The following is a 23,500-nucleotide window of genomic DNA, read 5'->3' on the forward strand; positions in this document are numbered from 1 at the left end:
ATATTAGCATTCTATATTTAAAAAACTAGTGCTTATATTTAGCATTCTGGCCACAAGTGGTTAAAGATGTTTCCTACAGAGATTTTTTTGAGTTCTCAAAGTTTGAAAGCAGAACAAGCAAAAAGGAAAAAAAAAAGTCATTGACATTTTGCCCATTTTTCCAAGAGATAATGGAATTTCAAGCTTACATTCAAGGAACTGGGGTGTTTTTCGTCCTTGTGCCACAGGTGCTGTTGTGCGTTTGCCAAAGACTTGTGCATCAAAGCTGGCATAATCAAATGGTACTTTCCCAAACTTCTCCTGTTCTTTTGCCAGGGTGGTTCTGGAGGAGGTGACTGGCTGTGAAGTTCTGTAATTGTATTGAAATACCTCAGGCTGCTTCCCTAAATTTGTCCTGCAGACAGGAGGAAAAGAATGAATGAGAAAGACAAGAATATCTTTAAATAACTTTTCCTTGAAAAATAGGATACAGTTGCATCTCAGTATCAGAGTGCGTGCTGTTATCACACGTAAAACTTACTGGTAGGTGTATACAAGAAATAAATGACATAAATATGGTGGCTGACCTCGTAGTCAGAGTACTTTGACTTCATAAAAGTTCAAAGCTGAGGACATAAAAAATGTAGTATTCTCTAGTAACGGTGTGGGCTATTTACCAGAAAGGTACCGACTTACCTCTAGATTACCACTGCAGCATGGTGCTTCCTTTATTTCTAAAAATTGTCTGGATTTTTGCTAGTCAAAGGACTTGTAGTTTTATGGATCACTATTGTTCTTACTTTACTGTGAATGGGTATGGTATAAATATAATATAAGATGATACAAAATAATTGCTTCTGTTATTTGGGAGGAACAAATGATTTATGGTGTGTTATTCCATTTAGTTACTGTTCAGTAACTACTTGTCTTTAGTAATTTCCTAAGGACTTTTCATATGTAGAGTTAAGGCACGTGCCGTTGGCAGACACATGGACATAATATTCTGTAATGGCTCTGAAGGAACCATTAGAGCTGATCATGTCAATAATCCACAAATTAAAGTGTCCCCAAATAGACCTGAATATAATAGGTTGTAATGGTCGTGGTGCCAATGATGTGCAAATTATGCATGTCTGTGGGGTCCATCTAACTCTCAAACAAAATACAATTGCAATAAAAAATGTTTCCCCTTTTTGATGCCATTGTATAAAAAATAAATCAAACTAATTAAACCAATAAACTTAAAATAAAGAAACTCAAAATATGAATTATTCAATGGCGGGGAAACAGAATGAGCAGACTTCTCAACCCTTTCAGGTAACATGTTACTTACTGGATCACTGTAAGACTCCTCTGAAAAGAATCACAAAATATATAAGGAATGAGCTGCTAAAAGTGCAATAAGGTCAAAGAGATTGCTAATCAAGTTTCAGCGGCCAAAATATTGTAACAAAGGAACAGTTCTTGAAAATTGTTTTAATCATTTCAGCAAGAGAGATTTGGTTTATAGGAGAAAGACATTTGAGAACCATTGATTAGGCTGTTTGTGTTGAAGTAAGATTTAGTGGAATATATTCGATTGTTTTTCAGAAGATACATCTGTTGTCTTTAATGTCAGCCACATGCACAAGAGCCGCTGGTTAATTTTGAGATACAGTCAAGTTATCTTTGCAGAGGTTCATCTTGGAAAACTGAGTTACCCCTGTAGCTGAAATCTGAAATGGGGGAAAGATCTGAGGACTGATCAACAGAGTTTTTGTAGAAATACTTTGGAGAAACTAGTTTGTGAGGGCTCCTACCTGTGAGTCTGGTCATGGCACTGTCCAGCTTTTGGAGACTCGAGCTGGTTCTTTTCCTGGGACATGGCCAACTTCTCAGCTGCAGCAATTGGGCAACCAGAAAGACTGTTTAAAAGCAAGGTGAAGAAAAGAAACAAGAAAAAAAAATGTTAAAATGAAATCTTAAGTAAAGGAAATGTGTGCTGCGGGACCCAATGACTTCAAACGTCTCTGGCGCCCTGTGCATCTATGGGAGCTGCTGCTGCTATTATAGCCCAGATTCATCTGTTTTTCAATCCTTAATGCAAAACTGTGAAACCTGTGTATTTGAGGTGATATATCTGGAAACTGAATCATGTAGGAGTTCAGCTTTGATGTTTTGTGGTTGGCAAGTCACTAGTAAATTTTTTGACAAATGACATTTACTTTATCAGCTAAACCATGCATATAAGCCTCCTGCTGATTAAAAGGAAAGTGAATTTGGGAAAAAAACCCCCAGCAGTATGTAAGCAACTGTTAGCAAAGAACACATTTTGTCATTTCAAGTTGTGCTTTCTTTTTTTGCTTTATTAGATTAGAACACATTTTCTTATCCTATTCATGGATTGCTTATGATACAGCTGATGTGCTGCAAAGATGACTGGGGATTTAAAACAGGAAACACAATGGAAAAATATTTACTGGTTCCTTATATATTCTTGTAGAGGAGCTTGTAATCTCTCCAGTAAAGACTAACTTTTTGTATTAAAGATAGTAACATATATCATAATCCTTGATTTTGGTACACTCATACAATAATCAATCAATCAATCAGCAGCAAAAAAAGAATATCCCACAAAAGTTCAGTTCAACAAAGAAAGTTGGTTTTGAAATTTTTATGCCCCAAGTTTGACTGTAAGACATTATGTTTTTCCAGAAGCACTGTAATGGAATACTTTGGCTTGCTGGCTTCCAGCAGAAAGCAGTACTGACAAGAACCATGCCGACAGCAGTGGCTTGCTGGAGAGGGAGCACATCAGCTCTCTGCCTTACCTGCAGCCCAGCTGTGATTCCCCAGCTGCCTGTCTGGAAAGCTTTTCTCAATTTTACTTTCTCCCTGCAGGCAGCAAGTTAAACAGACAGGAGTATTCCAAGTGGGAAGATGACATTCCTGAGGTATTACATGGACTCTAAAATATTCCACTTAAAATTTTCTGGTTTGCTAAAAGGGAGTATGCTTTGATGGGAAGTTACTGCCAAGGACTACCATGTATGTGGTGCAAAATGAAGAGGCTTTGGTTTCCACTGGGTTTTCCAGTTGTAGCAATAAAAATTTGTTAATTCCTACCCCTTTTACATGATGATGTTTCACTGTGAAGACTATGATGAAATTGTAGTTTGAAATCTCATCTGTGAAAAATACTAGTGGAATTTGCCATCCTCAGCGTTGCAGCCATTTTTTTTGTAATGAAATTAAACACAATTATTTGGTTATAAATAATTTAGGCTACCCTTGCAGTTCATAAGCATTCTGCAGTGTAGCACATAACATCTAATTCCAAGATGTGCCCATCAATTTAGTCCAGGTTACATGTTAGATTTCAAGTGGACAGGAACTTTTCTGACCTACCTTCTGTGTGTGTTGCGATTGCTGTTGACATGTCCTCTTCCAGTGCATCCTGGGGTGGGGCACTTTAAAACATTTTCATGCATGGCAAGTACTAAACAGGAATAAGGAAAAAAAAGGTGATAACATGAATCAATTAAAAATACGCATATTAAAAAAAAAGAACAATTCATCTTTGGACTCAGATTCTCAATTCTGTCACATTTTGATGACAAAAGAAAAGGAGAAGCAAAGGACCTACAACACAGCATGGCTGGTGCCTCAAGCATATACCAGTTTATCCCTATATTGCTGTAGTGTTGCTTCTCACATGAACATAATTGTTTCTAGGGACTTTAAAAGACCAAAGGTAGAAGTCAGCAAGGATGTTACATCATGGAGCCCTTTGCCCTCTGATTCATACACCACTAGCACAGCTGACTAGAAAAGGGGGGTGATAGAGGAGCCACAAGCCACCCAGTCATGCTACGTATAGCTGCAGTCCCTCGCTGTCTCAGGGAGGGAAAGCTCTCAGGTACAGGAAGGCTTTTTATGCCTTGCAGCTGAGTAAGATGGTCTGATCTGAGTATGTCCCCTTTGAACCCTGATACCCTGAGCTGTGCTGAAACTACTTTAGGCCAATTGGTCATGCTGCCAAGCAGCAGCTTACATTCTCAGCAGTGGTTACTACCTCTTGTGTGTACATTTCATATGCCCTTAGATGTGGATGATCTTTACTAAGACTGAGATGTATGTGTTAAACAGAATATGTCTTTGTACATCTACCCTCATGATATTACATTATTACATTACCCCTTTGGGTGCACAGTGCTTCAAATAAGCTGACGGTTCAAGTCAACTGATTTCTTCTCTCAGGAACCAAATAATCCCCCCCCCCCCCCCAGCAGGACAGAACACATCTGATTGGAAGTGTGATAATTAACAAGGACTTGTTAATTTTAACTTTTTAGAAAGTTAATGTTGCTAAGGCCTTCCAAAAGCAGCAGCCTGCTTAACTCAGCAGATGTTTCCATAAATACAGTTTAGTACCAGACTGAAAAAAAAGGGAGAGCTACAGTTAGGAACAGGATGTTGGTAAAGTGCAAGTATCCTTTTAATTTGTTGTTATGCATGCCACGACAAAAAAACAATCTGAATAACTAGGTTGTTTAAACAAATAGTTTCACATTAGATTTTGGCTTATTATGCAGCATTTCATTGCATCACATTGCAGGATTACACACACACACACACAACCCAATGTAATCAGATCAGCACAGTCAGAAATAAGCAGGGAATTCAGGCTAGACTGGGCATAAAAGGGTTAGCATGACACAGTTGTATGAGAAGGACGTGCTGTGGACCAGCGCTGGGAGGTACTGATGGAAGTAACCTTTTTGAGCTCAGTGGTAAGGGGGATGCTGGAAACATCTCTGAATAAGCATGCCCAGGCCTCTCAGTTATTGGCAATGGAAGGCAGCAGCCTCGGTGTGTGATTACGGCAAATCAGGTTGCAGCTCTGAAACAAGCAGGTGATTTCTGTGCTGCATGACTTAGCAAAGGCATGGGCAAGCAAGATCTTGAAGATTCATGGGACTACAGTGTGGAGGTCTGCTGGCAGGGTGGGGATAGTTTGGCTCTGACCTTATTCTTCCCAGGTTACCTGAGGAGCCTACTGCTGTTCGTAATGCTACTGCTAAGGAGTGCTCGAGCTTCACGAGTGTGGGAAGTAGGCCTGTGACTAAGAGCTGGAGGGCAAAGAATGTGCGATGGCTCCTCTCTCGGCCTCCTTCTGCAATCTCACCCAGAAAAAGTGGCTTTATTTTCCAGCATGAGCACACATTACCCACAATACCAGGCCAGATCCAGTTGTTATTCTGGACTGCAGGGTGATGATACTCACTTTCTAGTGGCACTCTAACTTTATGTGGGCAGCCTGAGAGGCTGCGGTGGTGAGGGTACAGCCCAGTCACATGCCCTGTGCCATCACATCCTGGGATGGGACATTTGGTTTCTCTCTTTTCAGGCCTGGGTGAATCTGCAGAGAAATCAGATAAGGATTTTGTTTGGGTTTAGCCCCCGTCTGCACCCAGCTGAGCGATCCTAGTAGCGTAATGCTCTCTATTTTGTATTTCAGATGTAATTTCTACACAAAGTTTTAACAGAGACATATGCGATTTAAGCGTTACTTTAGGTTTTCACAGTGCCCTTTAAACTATGGCTCCCCCCTCCCAGTATGCCATTTATGTGCTAAACTATATAGCTTTAGGATTGCAGTGTCATTTATTCCATTCAGAGCCTCACACAGGACAGAAGCCACAATCCAATAAGCCAGAAAACTGGCAGCATCAGCCAACAGCAAGATCTATAAAGGAATAAATAAAAAAGCAGAAACAATCTTTTACTCTGTTAATGTCAGACTCCAGGAAGCTGGGACAACCAAATAAAAGCTGAGGTGTAAAACAAACAAACAAACAAACAAAAAGCATTTCAACCAGAAGCCATTCCTTAAATATCGCAGATCTCTAGGCTGTAGGTTCTTTGTTAGGAAACTGAATACATGCCACTTTACATTTGAGAGGCAAGGCAAGCAGCTCCCTCTGGTACACATGGCAATGCCGCTTTGTGGAGCAGCCCACAATGACAGTGAAAACATGGAGCAGCCGATACCCTTTCAAAGACGAGGTCTCAGCCCAGCCCCACAGCTACCACTCTGTAATGGCCGCAGTGCATTCCCAATTTTTGTTTCAAGCACCTAGAATTGTGCAAGAAGCACTGGTCAGAAAGCCTTTATTTGATTTCCAATGCAGGATCAAAAGTCTGGGCGAGAAAGGAATGAATTCTGGTCCAGAAATTCTCTTGTGAGAAATCTGGAGGAAGTGGCTGCATAAATTGCTGAGGATGGTTTTAGCTCCATCTGTGATTGGCTGCCAACAGCATTCGGTGCTGGGGGAGAAAACAGCTGCAGCCAGCACAGGGAGCAGCCTCCTTCAAGCTCATTTTGTTGGACTGTGAGGTAGGATGTGCTTAGGGACAGGATCACCAGGGACAGCTGAGGGTTAAACTTCCTGGAAAGGTTTTAGGTAAAAAAAAAAAAAAAAAAAAAAAGAAATAAGGAGGAAAGAAAATAGACTGAGCATCAACAGGAGACCACATGCTTTTAAGAATCACTGCAAATGGGAGGTGCTGCAATAGTGGACTGGAAATAAAGATAGACCCTGAAACATGATTTAAGTTTTCCCCTACTAATTAGAAAGTTTTATCAATAGAAAGATGGAAAAATATAAATTAAAGACCTGCTTTTTTGATGTAGCTTCCAAGACAGAAAATTGAGAACTGATGGATTTGATGGTGGATTTTTCAGAAGTAAGAAAGAATTAATTATGTAAGGTGAAAAAATTCTGTGCCTGATACTACATTGACTAAAATCAGATGGTGTTTATGCAACCTGAACAAAGCCTAATTTGGTCCTCCATGACAGTTATATCTGAACTTGCCTGCAAATTACAGCTAATAATAATATGAGGCCGATCAGGAAGGGCCAGATTCTGCCATGCTTATCGTCACTGCTCCTTCCTAAGTCTGCTGTGAAAAAGTCACATTGACACCAATGTGAACCTTGTGAACACAGCTGGTCTCAGGATAAGAAAAGGTATCTGTAAAATTCCTGTATATACCATAGTCATCTGAGCAAATAAAGGTTCATGTAGTTTAGCAAGGAGATAGACTAATACCAGGCATGTGCAGCTTAAGACATGCTAATGAAAAGACTGCTTGAGACAGAAAAATGAGATGCATGCATATTCTTCCCAAATGCTACAGGAAATATTTTATAGTTTATAGTTTTAACTGACAAAAACTTGTCAGTTATCTTATAAGCTAAATGCTTTAGATAACCACACTACTATAATATTTGCAATGTCCACAGGGACTACTCTAAAGTAGCATGAGAAATACCAAAGTAAACCATTTATCAAAAGCAGAAATTGCAGCAATGCTGGGGTGACCTCACTGTATTTGGAAGCCCAAAAGGAAAAGTCAAAAGATAGATGAATGTATTGTTACTTACTACAGCAGGGAGTGTGCTTATAAAATGACATCTCTTGATGTTCTGTAATTATCCTCAATGAGGAGTTCCATACGAGACAGCCCAGTTTACAAATCAACCCCAAATCTTTTAAATCTCCACTTCTGGAAGCCTGATTAAATACCGAAAATGGAGCAATGTTCCTACAGCTTTGTAGGATGCCACAAACCATCAGAAACAATAAAGATTTTGGAACTTACTGGTAATTCTGCTGATGGTGAATGAGGCAGAAGAGCACGGCTTGTGCTTTCCTGGCTCAGAAGGGCTGGCTGTAGCAAAATGTAATGTTGATATGTGTAGTAGACTGAACTCAGAAAACACATGGCTTAGGAATTAGGTGGTATGTTTGGAAGAGGCCAATTTTTCACCCTAACCTTTCCTTAAGCACCATTTTAATGCCTTCTCTTTTGGCTGCTGAAATTTAGGAGGTATGTATTAGCGGCCTATGGAGGAGGAGGCAGAGGAGGAGGAAAAGGAGGAGAAGGAGTGCCAGTGCCAGCTACACAGCCCTTTTAGTACCCATTACTGATCATTTCACATAGCGGTTTGGCAGGAAGCCAAGTATGTAGCGTTTAACCTGGTTAGATGTAAGGCACTGGTGTGAAGGTACATAATTAACAAAATTACCAGCTAAATTCCAGATTCTTTACTGTTGCTATAAAACCCAGCTCAGAATCCTCTATCAGTCACAGGATAAATGCTTAAGCCAGTAAGAACAGCCAAAAATACTTCCTTACGTTTGTTGCTAAATATCTGTCTCCCTCCAACGTCAATAACTTTGGTTTGTCTCCTTTCCCCTGCTAGATGCTCCAGAAGAAACCTATCCAGTTCCTTGTAGGTGCTGTGAAACACATGCCCTTGCTCCGCCTGCAGAGCGATTGCTTGTTCTAGCAAACTCAAGTTCCCTTTTGTTTTGTCCAGCTCAACCGACACTTCTGTGGTTTCTGACAGGCACTCATTGTCATCTTCTTCACTTTCAGGGAAGGGATTCTGAATTCTCTTCCCGAAAGGATCGGGGTGAGACTCCTGGGGTGCTCTTAGCTCTGTTTCTGAGTCACAAAGTGTTTCACAGGGGCCAAATTCTACCTCTTCCTTCTTAATTTCTGGGACTTCCAGGATGCTAGGTTGATTACACTCTACAATATACTTCTGAGTTACGTGGGGCTTTACACTAGTTTCTTCTGAGAAATTTGAGGAGCTGTCCCACTCGTTGTCCATAATTTCAGAGTTGCTTTCATTTTCCTCAGATGAACAGTACTTCGGGTCAGAAATAACAGTCTTTTCCTTTCCTTCAGCTGAGTTAATCATGTAACATTCATCAGTGTCATCACTTTCTGTTTTTAAGGATTGAATGCCACTATCATTTAGGTTTTCTGCCACTGTTTGACTGGGTGCATCTTTTGCTAATTTTCCCATGTTCATCAAAGATTTGGCCATGGCATCTTGATAGCTGGAGTAGTTATCTTTTCCTTGACTGGAACTTTCTTGCCCACCCGAATGAGAGGTTTCCTCTGATGATTTTGGGGTTCTTTCCTCTGCATGAGAAAAAAGCAAGAGAAAAATATGTAAGAATAACTGGGTTTTGTATCTTGTAGAAGTGATATGAAGACATTTACTTACCAATCACCATTTCTTTACTCAAAGGTACTCTGAAATGATTGAAATCACACCAAGGCTGTGTTTGAAATGACTGCTTGTAGCATCAGGAAAAGCCCTTCTAAGATTATATCTACTTTATATTATAGCTCCAAAGCTATATAAGAAATAAATATGTTGCCATTTTTCACTGATGGTGAAGACATATATTATCTTAGAACACATGTACATTCAGATACATTCATATATATATAATGTGCCATATATAGATAGAAACTATATATACACACAATCTATATAATACATGCATATATATATACAAGCACACACACACATATTTAAAATTCCTCTGATCTATTTTCACTTTTCTTTCATCTAAGATTCCCAACTATTTCTCAAAACAGACCCTAATTACTTTCCCAGTCACTCCAGATCCCATGAAAGACCTTGACGGAAAAAAACTCAATATTTCACAAAGGGCGAGCTCCTGGTCACCATTGCAATTGCCACATTAAGTGATAGATCAGGTCATGCACAGGCAAACAGAAATGGTTGTTATATACAGACTCATAAAGGACTTGTTAAAGACACCACTGAAGTGCATCCTGTCTTTATAAACATCTTTCTTCAGAAGAAAAGCAGCAGCCAGCAGGTAATAGAGGCTGCATGTAGGAGAGGTTGTCGGTGTGGAAGACAATATGCCTTTTGTATCTCATTTAATTTTTTATAAACATTTCCTCTGACAAGGACACTCAAAAATACATCTCCATCATCTTCCTTTCTGGTAATTATCTCTCTAAAATCAACACTGGCTTGCCAGGATCAAGTAAATATTGCCATAGTAACTAAAAGCATTTTTGGATGAAGGGAAGAATTTAGTCACAACACTAGCCCCTTCAATAATGCTGATTATAGGGTACATTCTTTTGTTGGGATCTATTCAACATAAACTGCAAAATTTAACATTTTACTTCCTAGAAAGGAGGATGAATAAACAAGCACAGACTATTTTATAAGATGTGTCTCTCCTCTCCTGAATCAGAAGAACCCCAGGTTTAAATAATAAATTAAGCATAGTCTAAAATGCAAATGAAGTTTCTCTCAATAACACAGCGAGCTATTAAGAGAAAGTGTAAAGGGTTATGATAATTTTAAAGTATTATGAACTACAGAAAACAAATAAAAAGCATTTTCAGTGAATATGTCCAATTCATTGAACTATTCTCTCAATCCACTTAACTACCCACATGTGTACAATAATGATTTATAGACATTATACCTAATTATGCATATTTGGGCTGTGTTAGAGTGCCTAACAAAAGCTCTAGAAAGCAACAATTACCTCTGTTGCTTAGCTACATAGTTTAAAATATTCCTATTAAGTGCAGATTATTGTGGAGGGGAAAAGGGGGACAAAAATGCACATGTGCACCACAATGCATTTCACTTTACTGCTGCCAAACTGTTAGCATTTTGGGTCATTTCCAGTTTACATAATTGTTTGGTTCAACTGTTTGTTATATGTTAAAAGAAAATATTGATTAATTCTTATTCTTCTTCAGAAAATTGGACTCATGCAGGGAGAGGTGGCCTTGTGCACTGTGTGCATAAAGTTGTGTTTAAAAAAAATGTCTGTAAACCGTAGTGTAACTTTTCAGCAGCTGGTCTAGCACCACACACGTTGCAGCATTTTGAATAAAGAAGTCTGCTGTCTTTTCACGTCTCAGCAAGTAAGAATGATGATTTGGCTCTATAACCAACTTGAGTCAAATGGGTATTTATTATTTGTTCTTCTGCCATTTGCAAAATAACAGAATCCCATCAGTGGGTCATTTCAAAATGTAAGACATTCTAGCTTTAAAAGAAATCTCCCACCCTTCAAAGGAAAACAAAACTTGATAATAGTAACAGTTTTTTTCAGTTATTTTTCTGGAGGAAAGAAGAAAAATAATATAAATGCATTATAACAGATTTTTGATCCTTAAATAATCAGCAATTTTTAAATGCAATGTTTAAAAATTTGTTGTTGAACCAGTCTTAATGGTTCAGCTGTCCCAGCTTTGCTTTTCACTTCTACAGGCTGTAAATTTACTTTAAAAATAATCAAAACTCAGCTTAGTTTACAGTTGCATCAATCCATGAACTGAAGCATTAACTGATCAACAGACAAAAATCATGAGTTCATAATAAAATAAGCAATACTACATTAAGAAATTACAAATAAACATACATACCCAGACCAGCTGTATGCTTTAGCTGAAATTTGTTTTGTAGCTGGCAAAATTAATGCAAAGTGGATAGGTTGTATTATCACTGACACAAGCAGGTTGGGAGAAATCGCATTGGTATTAACTAAATCTTTTGGAAATCAAGTGTTTTTTTAATTTTGAGTGAGGGGCTGAGTGTGAATAGGGTTCCCCTACATTTGTATCAATGGACCTGGCCCAACATTTGCCCTTTTTAAAAAAAGGAACCAGTTAAATGACTTAGGTTTATCTGTATATGGCACAAGTTCTACCTTTACACCCATCATAGTACTTTCCCTTCAGTGAGTTCTTCAAGCTGTGCAGAGGACAGACACAAGGGAAAGAAAAAACACATTACTGAGGGTGGCTCTGGATGACCAGCAACCAGGCTGAATCAATACAAGAAAAATCAGCTAAACCCTATATATCTCAAAAAAAAAAACCAAACAAAAAAAGCATACAGGAACTCTTACTCAAACAGCTTTCCTTCTGGTGTTAGAAGATGGAAATACTCCTTGCAGGCTGGACAGGCACTGAGAACCATGGAGCTTTTTTCATGATAAATTTAGCTTAGTAATGTCACCCAAAAGACAGAGACATTGGGTATCACCTTGTTAATTAATGTTCTGTTTGAAGAGGGAGCTTCCTTCTAGGCTTTTACACTGATGGGATGGAGATCCCTGGAAGAGACTCCTCCTAGAAGACTTACAAGTGACAAGTGGCTGAAATCTTTGTGGTATAGATATGACACAAATACCTCTGGTAATTTCAGTAAAACCAGGATTTGACTCTTTAATCTGAAAGACAGCCTCCTTCCTCTTCTATGTGTTTTATAGTATTCATATGTATAAAATTTGGGTGTTTTGTTTTGGTTTTGAGGAAATTCTATTTAGAGTGGCTAAAGATGTAAATTCCTAATCTCAGTTCATCATAGAATCATAGAACAGCCCAGGTTGGAAGGGACCTTGCTTTCATATTATCTATGATTACTAATTTCCCAGTGTCAGATCACATTGCTTTTATCTTGACATTTACTATCCACTGATGACTCCTCCCTTCAAAACAAATGCAGAATGTATTCCACTGATATCTTCTAACTTGCCTGATTAACTATTTGTTCAGGACTTCTTAAACAAGTATGTGACAACGAATTTAGTTTTATATTTTTTGTTCATCTTGAATATATATAAACATGTTAGAAAGAAAAAGCAATAAAGACATACTGTAGCTATATCTTTCTGTCTCCCCATCCTCTTCCATATTTTCCAGCATACACATTGTAAAAGTTTCTATAAATTGTTGGACGTTTGGCTTAGAGTTGGAATAACAAGTATAAAAGTGCTGAGTTTAATAATCGTGTTAAACAGAATACATGTAGCAGTCACACACATGAAATTGCTTTGCTAAATGTTAAAGTCAACAATGTTTTGCTAAGCGTTTTTTTTCTTCCTAAGAGCTCTGTATATTCCAGTGAAAATCTGCTCTTCATAAATGTGTTTTTCTCCATGGTGGGCTTAACCTTGTTCTTTGACAGAGCTAGTGGAGAAGCAGATGCTTCTCCGTATCTGAACTGCTGCAGTAGTTGTCTCTCTGTGTGACCTACAAAGCATTTACTAGACCCCAGGAGGAGTTATTGTACAAAATAATTGGAAGTCTGATGGTTAAGCCTGGACAGAAATGCACCATTCCTACTCTGTTAGAAGTCAAACACATTCTGCATCCTTTTTGAAAATACTGTTTCATATCTCCCTTCCTGTGAAATTCAGGTTCAAGCAGAGGCACACTGCCTGACTACCTGGAGTTGAGCTGCTTTCGAGGACACTGATCTCTTCCTGTAAATCTGTCCTGTCTTCAGTGTCTTCTTTGCATTCCAAGCTGGGGCTGTAGTGGCGGGGTTTCATTAACAGGGACTTCCTTTTGTTGACGGGAACGCCTGATATCTGTTCTTCGGCTTTTCTCTTCTTAGCCATGGAGCATTTGTAGGCACTGCAATGATCAATCGCCAATGATAGAGAAAAAAGTGGGAGAAGTGAGAGGTAAATTGTTTAAAAAATAGCATCATCCTCTAGCTTAATACCAAGTATAAAAGTGAGGACTGACAAAATTTTAATTCACTTGCAGTTTCAGCAAGTTCTTCTCAGTGGATATTTAATTTTAGCTCATGTACTCGATGTTCAGGGCACAGGCAAGTCCCATTTTTTTTCACTGCTGCCAGAATCTGTTTGGGGAAAGAGGAATGAGGAGGAAGACAAAACCAAAAAACCCATAACCTAACATGCTTAACCCTATGTAAGCATACACTAATCTAAGCCCTGCTCTGCAGTAAAATAAATACGCCTAGGAAAGGATGAAAAAAATTGTAGTCTGGGCTGATAATCCAGAGTAACAGCTAAGGGGAAAAATATACCACTAGTTATACTACAACATCCTGAGTCTTGGGCTCCATTACCTTTACATCAGTATGGATATCCAATCACGCACCTTGAGTTCAACCTGTGTGCATAAAACCTGTGCAAAACACACTGTACCTTCAGAACGTTATGCAATATGGGTCCCTCTTTCAATATCAGTCCCAGGCATTGGCTTCATTTCATTAACTCCAGCCATAAATTACTAGTTTAAGCTCTTCTCGGGTCTCTATATAGACTCTGGAAAAAAGGTCCTCCAGAGGGCAATTCATCCCATTTAAAACTAGAACTACCTGATAAAGAGGGTGAGACATCCCCCGGGAAAGACCTTACCCAGTCTAGATGCCTAACTTTCAGATGACCGACATGAGAAGAGAGTGCAGTATTTTAAAAAGAAAGAATTTTAGCAGATTTTATATACTTCTTTCAGCTCATATAAGATCCACGTATTGGTCTGCATATTAATTTGTTTCTACAGATATTTAGCAAAACCTTCGCTGCCATGCAGCTGATCTGTATGGTATATAGATGTCACATCATATGACACCTCACTAAAGAGGTCTGAACCTTCAACCTTCTTTTTTTAACAACTTTTTGTGTAAGTGATTTGGCATGATTTCCTTGTTCTCTCACACACAGTATTCTAAGAAATTTATGTAGTATGAATAATAGTGCTCATATTATATCTGTCAGAGATGAAAAAACTACATATATGAATCTGTGTAATCCACTCAATGGTTTCTCGACCTTAGGCACCCCCAGGGTGCATTACACATCTACACAATGCCCTTAGGTGTTGGATTTTGCATTTGTCTCACTGACTTAGCTGCAAGATTTGCAAAAAATCCATGTATGCAGAGAACTCCTATTGGTTACACATATTACAAGCTCAACAGCATAAATTAATCCTTCCAAGGTATCTTATGTGCACTAAATTGGCTCAGGTTCTGATTGTTTTGGATGAAAGCATATGACTAACTTGAGCTTTTTGTTAAAAAAAATACCCATTTTTGGCTAAGCACCTTTTTGGCAATCCATCATTGCAAACATGAAGGACATGGAAATGTGAAGATCTGCATTTTAGGGGGAATGTTAAAATTCTACCATATGCATCTTAAACATAGTAGATATTCTTGATCTTCTGAAAGCTAAAATGCTATGGGCATCAGGAATACTGGATGTTAAGCACTTGCTGTAGTTGATTATATTATGGCTTCTGTGTTATTTCTCTGTTTATGAATAGAGGATAACATGAATATCATATTAAAGGTCAGAATCACAATGGTATAAGCATCCCCTTGGAAATGATGCCCATATAACAGACATCAGGGATGGATGTAGTGTGGACAAATATGCATAATTTATTTCTAAGAAAACACAATCAAGAGTTTCTTAATTCATATTTGTGAATGGCAGTTCATACCACTCACGTTGTTTCAGAAAAATTGAATAAATGACAAATGTTTGAAAGCCCTTCACACATAATTGTTTTTATCAACCAAAACCTTCACTAGGTTTGCTTTTGATCTTTCTCATTTATTTGTCAAGCTTCAAGTTTACCTCCAGTAACTACTGTGAGAGTGTTTAGGACAAGATGAATTTCCAGTGTTTAATTCCCCTTTGACGAAGCTACAACTGTTTCTTACACAAGCATAATTAATAGATTTTTAGAACAGAAGATCCAATTAGATCATCTAGTATGCCCTCCTGTGCAACACAGGTCACAGAACTTCATCTAGCTCCTCAGCTTTAATCCTGTAATTTGTCTGACTATTGTCTATCTTCCAGTCAAGTTAAGGGAAAACATGGTAAGCCAGTAAGTTGATTGCTGTATTCTTGCTTACTAAGTACAATCTTTTTCTAGTAACATAATGTTATAAGCCCACCACTGGGGGCTGGCATAATAGCTATCAAATACGTTGGTTTTTCACCACAACTGTGAAAGACAGTCTAAATCAGATGTTAGCAGACCACTGTCAAGACCGGTGCAGGGGTACTGCTGCCACCTGCCACCTGCAGATCTGCTCTGGAAAATGAGAGCACAAGAATCCAGCTTGACTGTAACCACCAGAGTTTACAGCAGTAAATCAAAAGCTGTTGCATCAATGTCAGGACAGGCCCACAATGTCAGAAGGCCCACAAATCTGCCTGGAAGCATGTTGCTCATGTTAGAAAGTTTCTCCTCTATGAAAGACTGATGCATTAGCTTGTCCTTATCATATCTTTTTCTGTACATGAGTGGCCGCTCACCCAGATTTCCTCTATAGTTCCCATCATTTTAAAATAAGTGATTATGGAAGGAGGCCTGCATGGTTGAACAAGGAGCTCCTGGACAAACTCAAACACAAAATGGAAGCCTACAGAGGGTAGAAGCAAGGACAAGTAGCCTGGGAAGAATAGAGAGAGGTTGTCCAAGTTGACAAGGATCCGCTTAGGAAAGCTAAAGCCCTGAAAGAATTAAATCTGGCCAGGGATGTCAAGGGAAACAAGAAAAGCTTCTGTTGGTATGTTGGTGATAACAGGAAGACTAGGGAAAATGTAGGCCCTCTCCGGAAGGGAACAGGAGACCTGATTGCCCAGGACATAGAGAAGGCTGAAGTACTCAACAACTTTTTTGCCTCAGTCTACACCGGCAAGTGCTCCAGTCACACCACCCAAGTTGCAGAAGGCAGAGGCAGGGACTGGGAGAATGAAGAACTGCCCACTGTAGGAGAAGATCAGATTTGAGACCATCTAAGGAACCTGAAGGTGCACAAGTCCATGGGACCTGATAAGATGCATCCACGGGTCCTGAGGGAACTGGTGGATGAAGTGTCTAAGCCAATATCCATCGTATTCAAGAAGTTGTGGCAGTCCAGGGAAGTTCCATCTGAATGGAAACAGGGAAACATAACCCCCGTTTTTAAAAAGGAAAAAAAGAAGACCCAGGGAACTACAGAACAGTCAGTCTTGCCTCTGTGCTGGCAAGATCATGGAGCAGATCCTCCTGGAAACTATGCTAAGGCACATGGAAAATAAAGAGATGATTGGTGACAGCCAACATAGCTTCACTAAAGTCAAATCATGCCTGACAAATTTAGTGGGCTTTTACAATGGGGTTACAACATCGGTGGATAAGGGAAGAGCAACTGACGTCATCTACCTGGACTTGTGCAAAGCATTTGACACTGGCCCACACAATATCGTTGTCTCTACATTGGAGAGACATGGATTTGACAGATGGAGCACTTGGTGGATAAGAAATTGGCTGGATGGTCACACTCAGAGTTGCAATCAATGGCTTGATGTCCAAGTGGAGACCAGAGATGAGTGGTGTTCCTCAGGGGTCGGTATTGGGACCAGTGCTGTTAACATCTTTGTCGGTGACATGGACAGTGGAATTGAGTGCACCCTCAGCAAGTTTGCTGATGACACCAAGCTGTGTGGTGCAGTCAACATGCTGGAGGGAAGGGATGCGATCCAGAAGGACCTTGACAGGCTTGAGAGGTGGTCCTCTGTGAACATCATGAGGCTCAGCAAGGCCAAGTGCATGTCCTGCACATGGGTCAGGGCAATCCCAAGTGCAAATACAGGCTGGGCAGAGAATGGATTGAGAGCAGCCCTGAGGAGAAGGACTTGGAGGTGTTGATTGACGAGAAGCTCAACATGACAACCCAGAAAGCCAACTGTATCCTGGTTTGCATCAGAAGAAGTGTGACCAGCAGGTTGAGGGAGGTGATTCTGTCCCTTTACTCTGCTCTTGTGAGACCCCACCTGGAGTACTGTGTTCAGTGCTGGGGCCTCCAACATAAGAAGGACATGGACCTGTGGGATTGAGTCCAGAGGAGGGCCATGAAGTTGATCAGAGGGCTGGAGCACCTCTCCTATGAAGACAAGCTAAGAGAGTTGGGGTTGTTCAGTCTGGAGAAGAGAAGGCTCCAGGGAGACCTCATAGCAGCCTTCCAGTACATAAAGGGGGCCTACAAGAAAGCTGGAGAGGGACTTTTTAGAAGGGCATGTAGTGATAGGACAAGGGGTAATGGCTTTAAACTGAAAGAGGGTAGATTTAGATTAGATGTAAGGAAGAAGTTCTTTACTGTGAGGGTGGTGAGGCACTGGAACAGGTTATCCAGAGAAGTTGTGGATGTCCCATCCCTGGAAGAGTTCAAGACCAGGTTGGATGGGGCTTTGAACAACCTGGTCTAGTGGAAGGTGTCCCTGCCTGTGGCAGGGGGGTTGGAACTAGATGGTCTTTAAGGTACCTTCCAACCCAAACCATTCGATGATTCTATGATTCTATGAGATTTAACTTTAAGTAAAATCATTCCTGACACCTTCCACTCTGATTATAAGAAGGTGACAAAATGCAGGTTTTGCTTCTTTCCTAGGAAGTGCAAATTGCTCTCCATAGGCCAGGAAGACATTTTTCAACTCCAGCAGAATATACTCTTGCTTTTGCTGGTTACTTTTTAAACGGCTGGGATTGAGTTTTAACTGAAACCTCTTAGTTTGCAAGAGACAGCTTAAAGATTGATCATGCACCTTCTTTTCTACCTTACAGTTCTTAAAATTAAAAATTAAACTTAAAACTGAAAAAACAACTTCAGAAATGGTAGTCTTTTCAAGTACTTACACATGATTTGCTAAGTATTTAATAATGGTCACTGGGAATTTAACTACTGTGAAAAGAATATATTTATGCCTTTGTAACATTCATGGCATGTCGATTTCACTTTGGTCTTTAAAAGTTTCTATTTCTCTCTTTTCCTTATATACATTCACACATACACACACATGTACATTAGCACAGATTTGTCAAGCTGTAGTTTGTCAAATGGTAAACCTATAATTTAGCTTCTCTATTACTCATCTCATAAATTCAACGTCTAATAGTTTTGTTGCTATTTATCAATGGCCTGCTTGTTGTCATGGAACACTGATTCAGCTGTCAAGGTTATTTGGTAATCTGAGGCTCATAAAACAGGAGAAGCTCTTTTTGTTATGAGCCCAAAGCCAATACATGTTTGGTTTTTTTTCCCAATTTAACTGTACTTTAATTTTATGAATAATAAATCATTTTTGTACTACCTGTAATGAGCAGATTTTTTATGATTGTTATTTTTTAGTCAAGAACTCAGTTACCAAAACCAGTCTTGTGTCAGTTATCATGGTGTGAGTCAAAAGGTTAAAATCTAAGACATGTATGACCTCGTTGCATGTGTTGACCCCCTCCCCCCCAGTAAATCTTTCATATGTATTTCATACCTAAATACTTTGGGGGGAAATTTACTTGGTCCTTCTCTTTCCTTTATTTGTCTTCAGAACATATCTTGCAGACACTGGTAGTATACAGGCAGAACAATGCATTGGCTCCCCACCACACACCAATGCCTCAGAAGAGAGAGAGGTTTTATGGAGTCCTAACTATATACAGCTTTTCCTACTGCTAAAAATTGTCATTCTTGTCTTTGTTTGTAATTGGTTCATCTAAGTAAGTGATGTGTTTGGCAAGCCTTTAACCTGACCTTTAACCACTTTGTAGCCAGCAAGGATTTTTTGCTGTTAATCTGCTGGCAAGACTTCTAGATCTCAAGACTTTTTTCTTATTCACAGCAGCCTGCAGATTGGTAAAGCATGATAACAGAGCAATGAATTGCAATAGTGGGTAAAACAAGGGGTATGTTCAGCCTGTCAGCTGGTGTTTACTAATGCCTGTAATGGATGCCATGTAAAATAATAAGAACAGAACATGCTGCATCTCATGTATATTCCTTAGCTTCAAGAGAGAAAAGAAATGTATTTGAATATCAAGGCACTAACATTTATTGTCTAACGTTATTTAAGGAGTCCACTCCTCATGTGAGTTTGTGCAAGAATAATTAGAGGAACATTTTAGTTGTGGAGAAAATAATTTTAAATTCTTAACCTGAATTGCCTTTTGACTGTTTGCTTAACTATACTACAAAAGTAAGTGTTAGACTATTGAATTACAGTTAAAGGAGACATCATCTTCTGATTTGCAGAACCATTTTAAAATCACACCAGTAGTAATAAGAAGAAGGTTAGCCTAATTACTTCTTAATCATATTGTGATTAAAGACGTTTCCAGAGGCTTCAGGCCTTGATCAGATTTTGTTCACAAACTTGCAGATGCCCTAGGACACTGTCAAAGTCCAATACTACATTTTCCTTACAGGAGGGAAAAGTTGGTATTTGAAAATTCAGGGACATGTACCACTCACAGATGAACCAGTAGCTTACAAATGTCTGTCATGGTTGGGCTTTCTTCTAAGAATTTTAAGACTGCACTGAATCAGAGGTACCTAAAAGGAACAGAAATTCTGAGTCTCCCAATCTTAGTCCTCTTCTATGTCAGCTTGTTCTCTAAGAAACAGATGAGCTGAATTCTGTCTAACTCTTTAGCACAATGGATTCCAAAGTTTTAGGCTATAGCTGAAAGTGTCTGATCCCCCAAAATCACACAAAAATCTGAGCTCCTCAAAAGCTGATGATGAACAGGAGAAATTACTAGCACTGGATACAGAAAGGGAATGATCTGCTCCTGCGATGGATTGCATGTCAGTTGAAATGACATTCATGTTATTAATTACATCAACCATGAATGCTGGAGGTTCATGAGAGAAGCTGGAATGTCAGAGTCCAAAGAAAGAGGGCATTGATAGTCTGATCACTGCAGTTGAAAAACCCCAAATGAGTGCTGTTAATTATAGCAACTTCAGATGGACAACAGTGGTTGGAGAGGAAGGTGGAGAGTGACTGTGACTCAATTGTTTGTCTTCAGGTTAAGACAGTCAGATTTATGTTCCATTTCCTTAACTAACTCTCATTGTTTGCAAAGAACGCATGTAAATTTTATAGCTCAGTGGAAGTGAGAGTGACAGTGTTCTCAGCTCAAGTTGCTCTAAAAATGAGAACGGACAGAATGGTGGTATTAACACGCTGTCTCATCATGGCCAGAAGTTGGAGTCTCCACAGAAAGACTGAAAATCCTCAGCATCAGTCAGGTCTGCAAGAACTAGTCAGCATCTAAAGACTAGGGTGGTGCTTCCAATGCCATGAAATTATTTACTGAATATGAAAGAATTCACATAATCTAACTATATAGAAAGACAAATCCTAGATTCAGAAAACTAGATAGAAGCTACTTTTAAGAGACATTGATTAGTCATGGATTTTATACATGGAGAGAAAAGAATGTTTTCTAAAAGGAAGAAAGTAAATGCATCACTTTGGACTATGGATATGGGAATATAAAATCTACAAGGTTTATGCCCTTGGAAAAAAAGACAACTAAACAGTAATTCTGTTTACTGTGTTCCATTCTAAAATCTGTATAGGTGCTAGATGCAAAACTAAGCAAAGTCTCTCAAAGGACATAAAGAAAATTACTTGTGTATTAAATAAGGACTTCTTGATCAATCCCCCCCCCCTTTTTTTTTTGATGAGGTGCTTTTCATCGGTGAGAAAGGTAGTTCAAGAGAAGGCTCTAATGGCTTCCCCCATCTCTGTACCCTTCAATTCTCATTCTTAGAAAGATCTGTAAGTTTTACAATATCATCTATCTTGTCTACTGTATAGACTACATACATTCTTGGGATTTCTAGAGCACTGCATTCTGATGCTCCATCCTGCAATGTACTTCCCATTTCCAAACATTGTTCTGCTCAGTTGGATATGCAAGTATGCTTACAGGTGTTTTGTAAGTCCATGATTTTCTCCCTGAATAGTGGAATGTGCTGGAGCATGGGTCAAAGGAAATGACCATTCTACCTACCTAAAAAAGTAAAAGTGATTTGTGAATTTCCAAGTGTGGGAAAACTGCACATGTCCAGAAACAACTGCTTGCTTTACAGGTTATCAATGGCAACAAACTGACTAGCTGAACAACTTCGAGGAGTAAGACTGTGCAATTGAGAAAATTGTAATCAAGGGTTGAGTTACAGTTCATTGAAAGTTGAAGATTGAGTTAAACAAACAAACAAGTTTCTAATTGTTTTAAATAATTCTTATAATTATTAAAAAATATTCAAACATTTTGCCAATGAATGGCTATATCTGAAAATATTAAAAAAAGGCCATTTGTTAACAGAACTCTGATGTGAGTTTTTACAGATGAAATTTTGGAGGCTAGTCCAGGAAAGGAGCACTGAGTTCTCACCACCGACAAGAAGCTAAACATGTATTTGCCCTGATTGCTAAATTGGAGTCAGAGTTATTGACATTGATGTTTCCTTGTATTTTATAAAGTAAACTGAGCCACCGTAACTTTTAGGTAATCTGTAATATTTGAACTCAATGACTGAGCGTGTTTTATTTCACTGATTCAGCCTAGGTAATGAAAAATAATCTGGAAAATAGCTCCAACTGGGAATTCCTGAAAAAGCATTTGGGAGAGAATTCATCAAGTAAAAGTAATTTCCTTCCATCAGCATTTTTAAGAGTTAAAATGGTAAGAACTTAAACCAATGAAATGTGTTGAAAAAAATTGCTCACCATTTGGACCCTGTTAATTGGCTGTAATAGAAGCTCAGAACTTGTGTGACTTACTGCAATGATAATTAAAGAAAATCTGACTGTTTCTCATTTTTTGACATCACACACAACACAAAAGGTGTATTTCACCTCTTTCTAAGAAACCCGTACACTTGGCTTACAAGTTGTATCTGTGAAGGGGACAGAGGCTTTTCCTGTGCACTGTAGCAATCATCCTAGGGTTAAAAGGCCTTCTACAAATAGAAAAGTTTACTGCCATACATGGGCAATGCTCTTTTTCTAAAATGCCAGAGTTGTGAGAAGTTCAGTGCAGGGCTGAACCAAGATGAAAGGAATGCACATGAGGTATATATGGGAAGAAAGATAAAAGGGAAATTCACATTTATGAACACTAATATAGAGCAAAATAAGCTCAGTAACTTGGGGTTATTAAAGTGTCTGTCTATATACACAAATGAAAGGTTTAGCTAGGAAAAAAGGAACAGAACTGGACAGATAATAATGTGGAGAAAATATGGTATCATAACTGAAAGCTGGCTGGAGCATGATATTAAAAGATATATTTTATTTAAAAAAGACATATAAGAAAAGCAAAGGAGCTGCCATAGCCTTGTTGGTGAAAGAGGATTTATTAGCCCCCATAAGAAGAGGCTGGGGAGAAATGGGTAATGGTGTTGGGTCATTATGTACTGAGCTTGGAGATGTTTCAGACAGTAAACTAAATGTTATAGGCCACCTGACCAAAAAGAACAACTGGACTGTGAAATGATTGAGCAAATAAAAAGAAGCATGTAAAAAGAGTGGAGCAATGGTAAGTCAGCAATAACATAGGAAAAGGCACACAGTTATGGAGAAATCTACCCATGCCTCAAGCTCACTGTGATGCCTGAGGCTAAAGGACAACTATTTCTGGCTGCAATAGGCTCATGAAATGACTTTTTAAAAAAAAAACCCAACTCTTTTTCTTTTTTTTTTTTTAAACTTTAGTTTACAATTTTAGCAGGGTTCTCCCCACAGGAAAGGCAACTCAGAGAAGGACAACACAGATTTAAAATCTTTTCTCTGCTTTTCTTGTTTTCAGTTTACAAGCTTGTAGGATCATGAGAATATTCAGATCATATAAAAAATAACACATATAAAACCCCCAATTGAAATACTGTGTTAATGAAATGGATGACTTCACAGTGTCTATAGCTCACAGATCAAGGACTCTACATGGCTAGAGTTATATATTTGGACCCTTTTCTAAAAGGTAAGTTATTTTTAGTAAAAGCCAGTTTGGAGGAAACTTAAATTTTTTTGTGTGGAGCTCAAGAAGTTCTTAAACT

General features: G+C 38.9%; 1 protein-coding gene across 6 annotated transcripts in view; it reads right to left on the bottom strand.

Moving 5' to 3' along the window:
• Positions 1-23,500, bottom strand: part of ST18 (ST18 C2H2C-type zinc finger transcription factor) — a 170,914-nt gene that overhangs the window by 36,370 nt on the left and 111,044 nt on the right. For 2 of the 6 annotated variants that reach the window (XM_075024312.1, XM_075024313.1), the window contains exons 6-11: positions 13,067-13,257; positions 8,167-8,964; positions 5,246-5,380; positions 3,367-3,457; positions 1,779-1,883; positions 189-394 (exon numbers count right to left, since the gene is read on the bottom strand). In XM_075024312.1, coding sequence (XP_074880413.1) covers positions 189-394; positions 1,779-1,883; positions 3,367-3,457; positions 5,246-5,380; positions 8,167-8,964; positions 13,067-13,257 — 1,526 coding nt within the window. Of the gene's footprint in view, positions 1-188; positions 395-1,778; positions 1,884-3,366; positions 3,458-5,245; positions 5,381-8,166; positions 8,965-13,053; positions 13,258-23,500 lie in introns of those variants that run through there. The other 4 variants (XM_075024315.1, XM_075024316.1, XM_075024314.1 and 1 more) reach the window with 4 other exon arrangements.

Source organism: Buteo buteo, chromosome 3 (assembly GCF_964188355.1).
Source record: "Buteo buteo chromosome 3, bButBut1.hap1.1, whole genome shotgun sequence".
Classification (NCBI taxonomy): domain Eukaryota; kingdom Metazoa; phylum Chordata; class Aves; order Accipitriformes; family Accipitridae; genus Buteo; species Buteo buteo.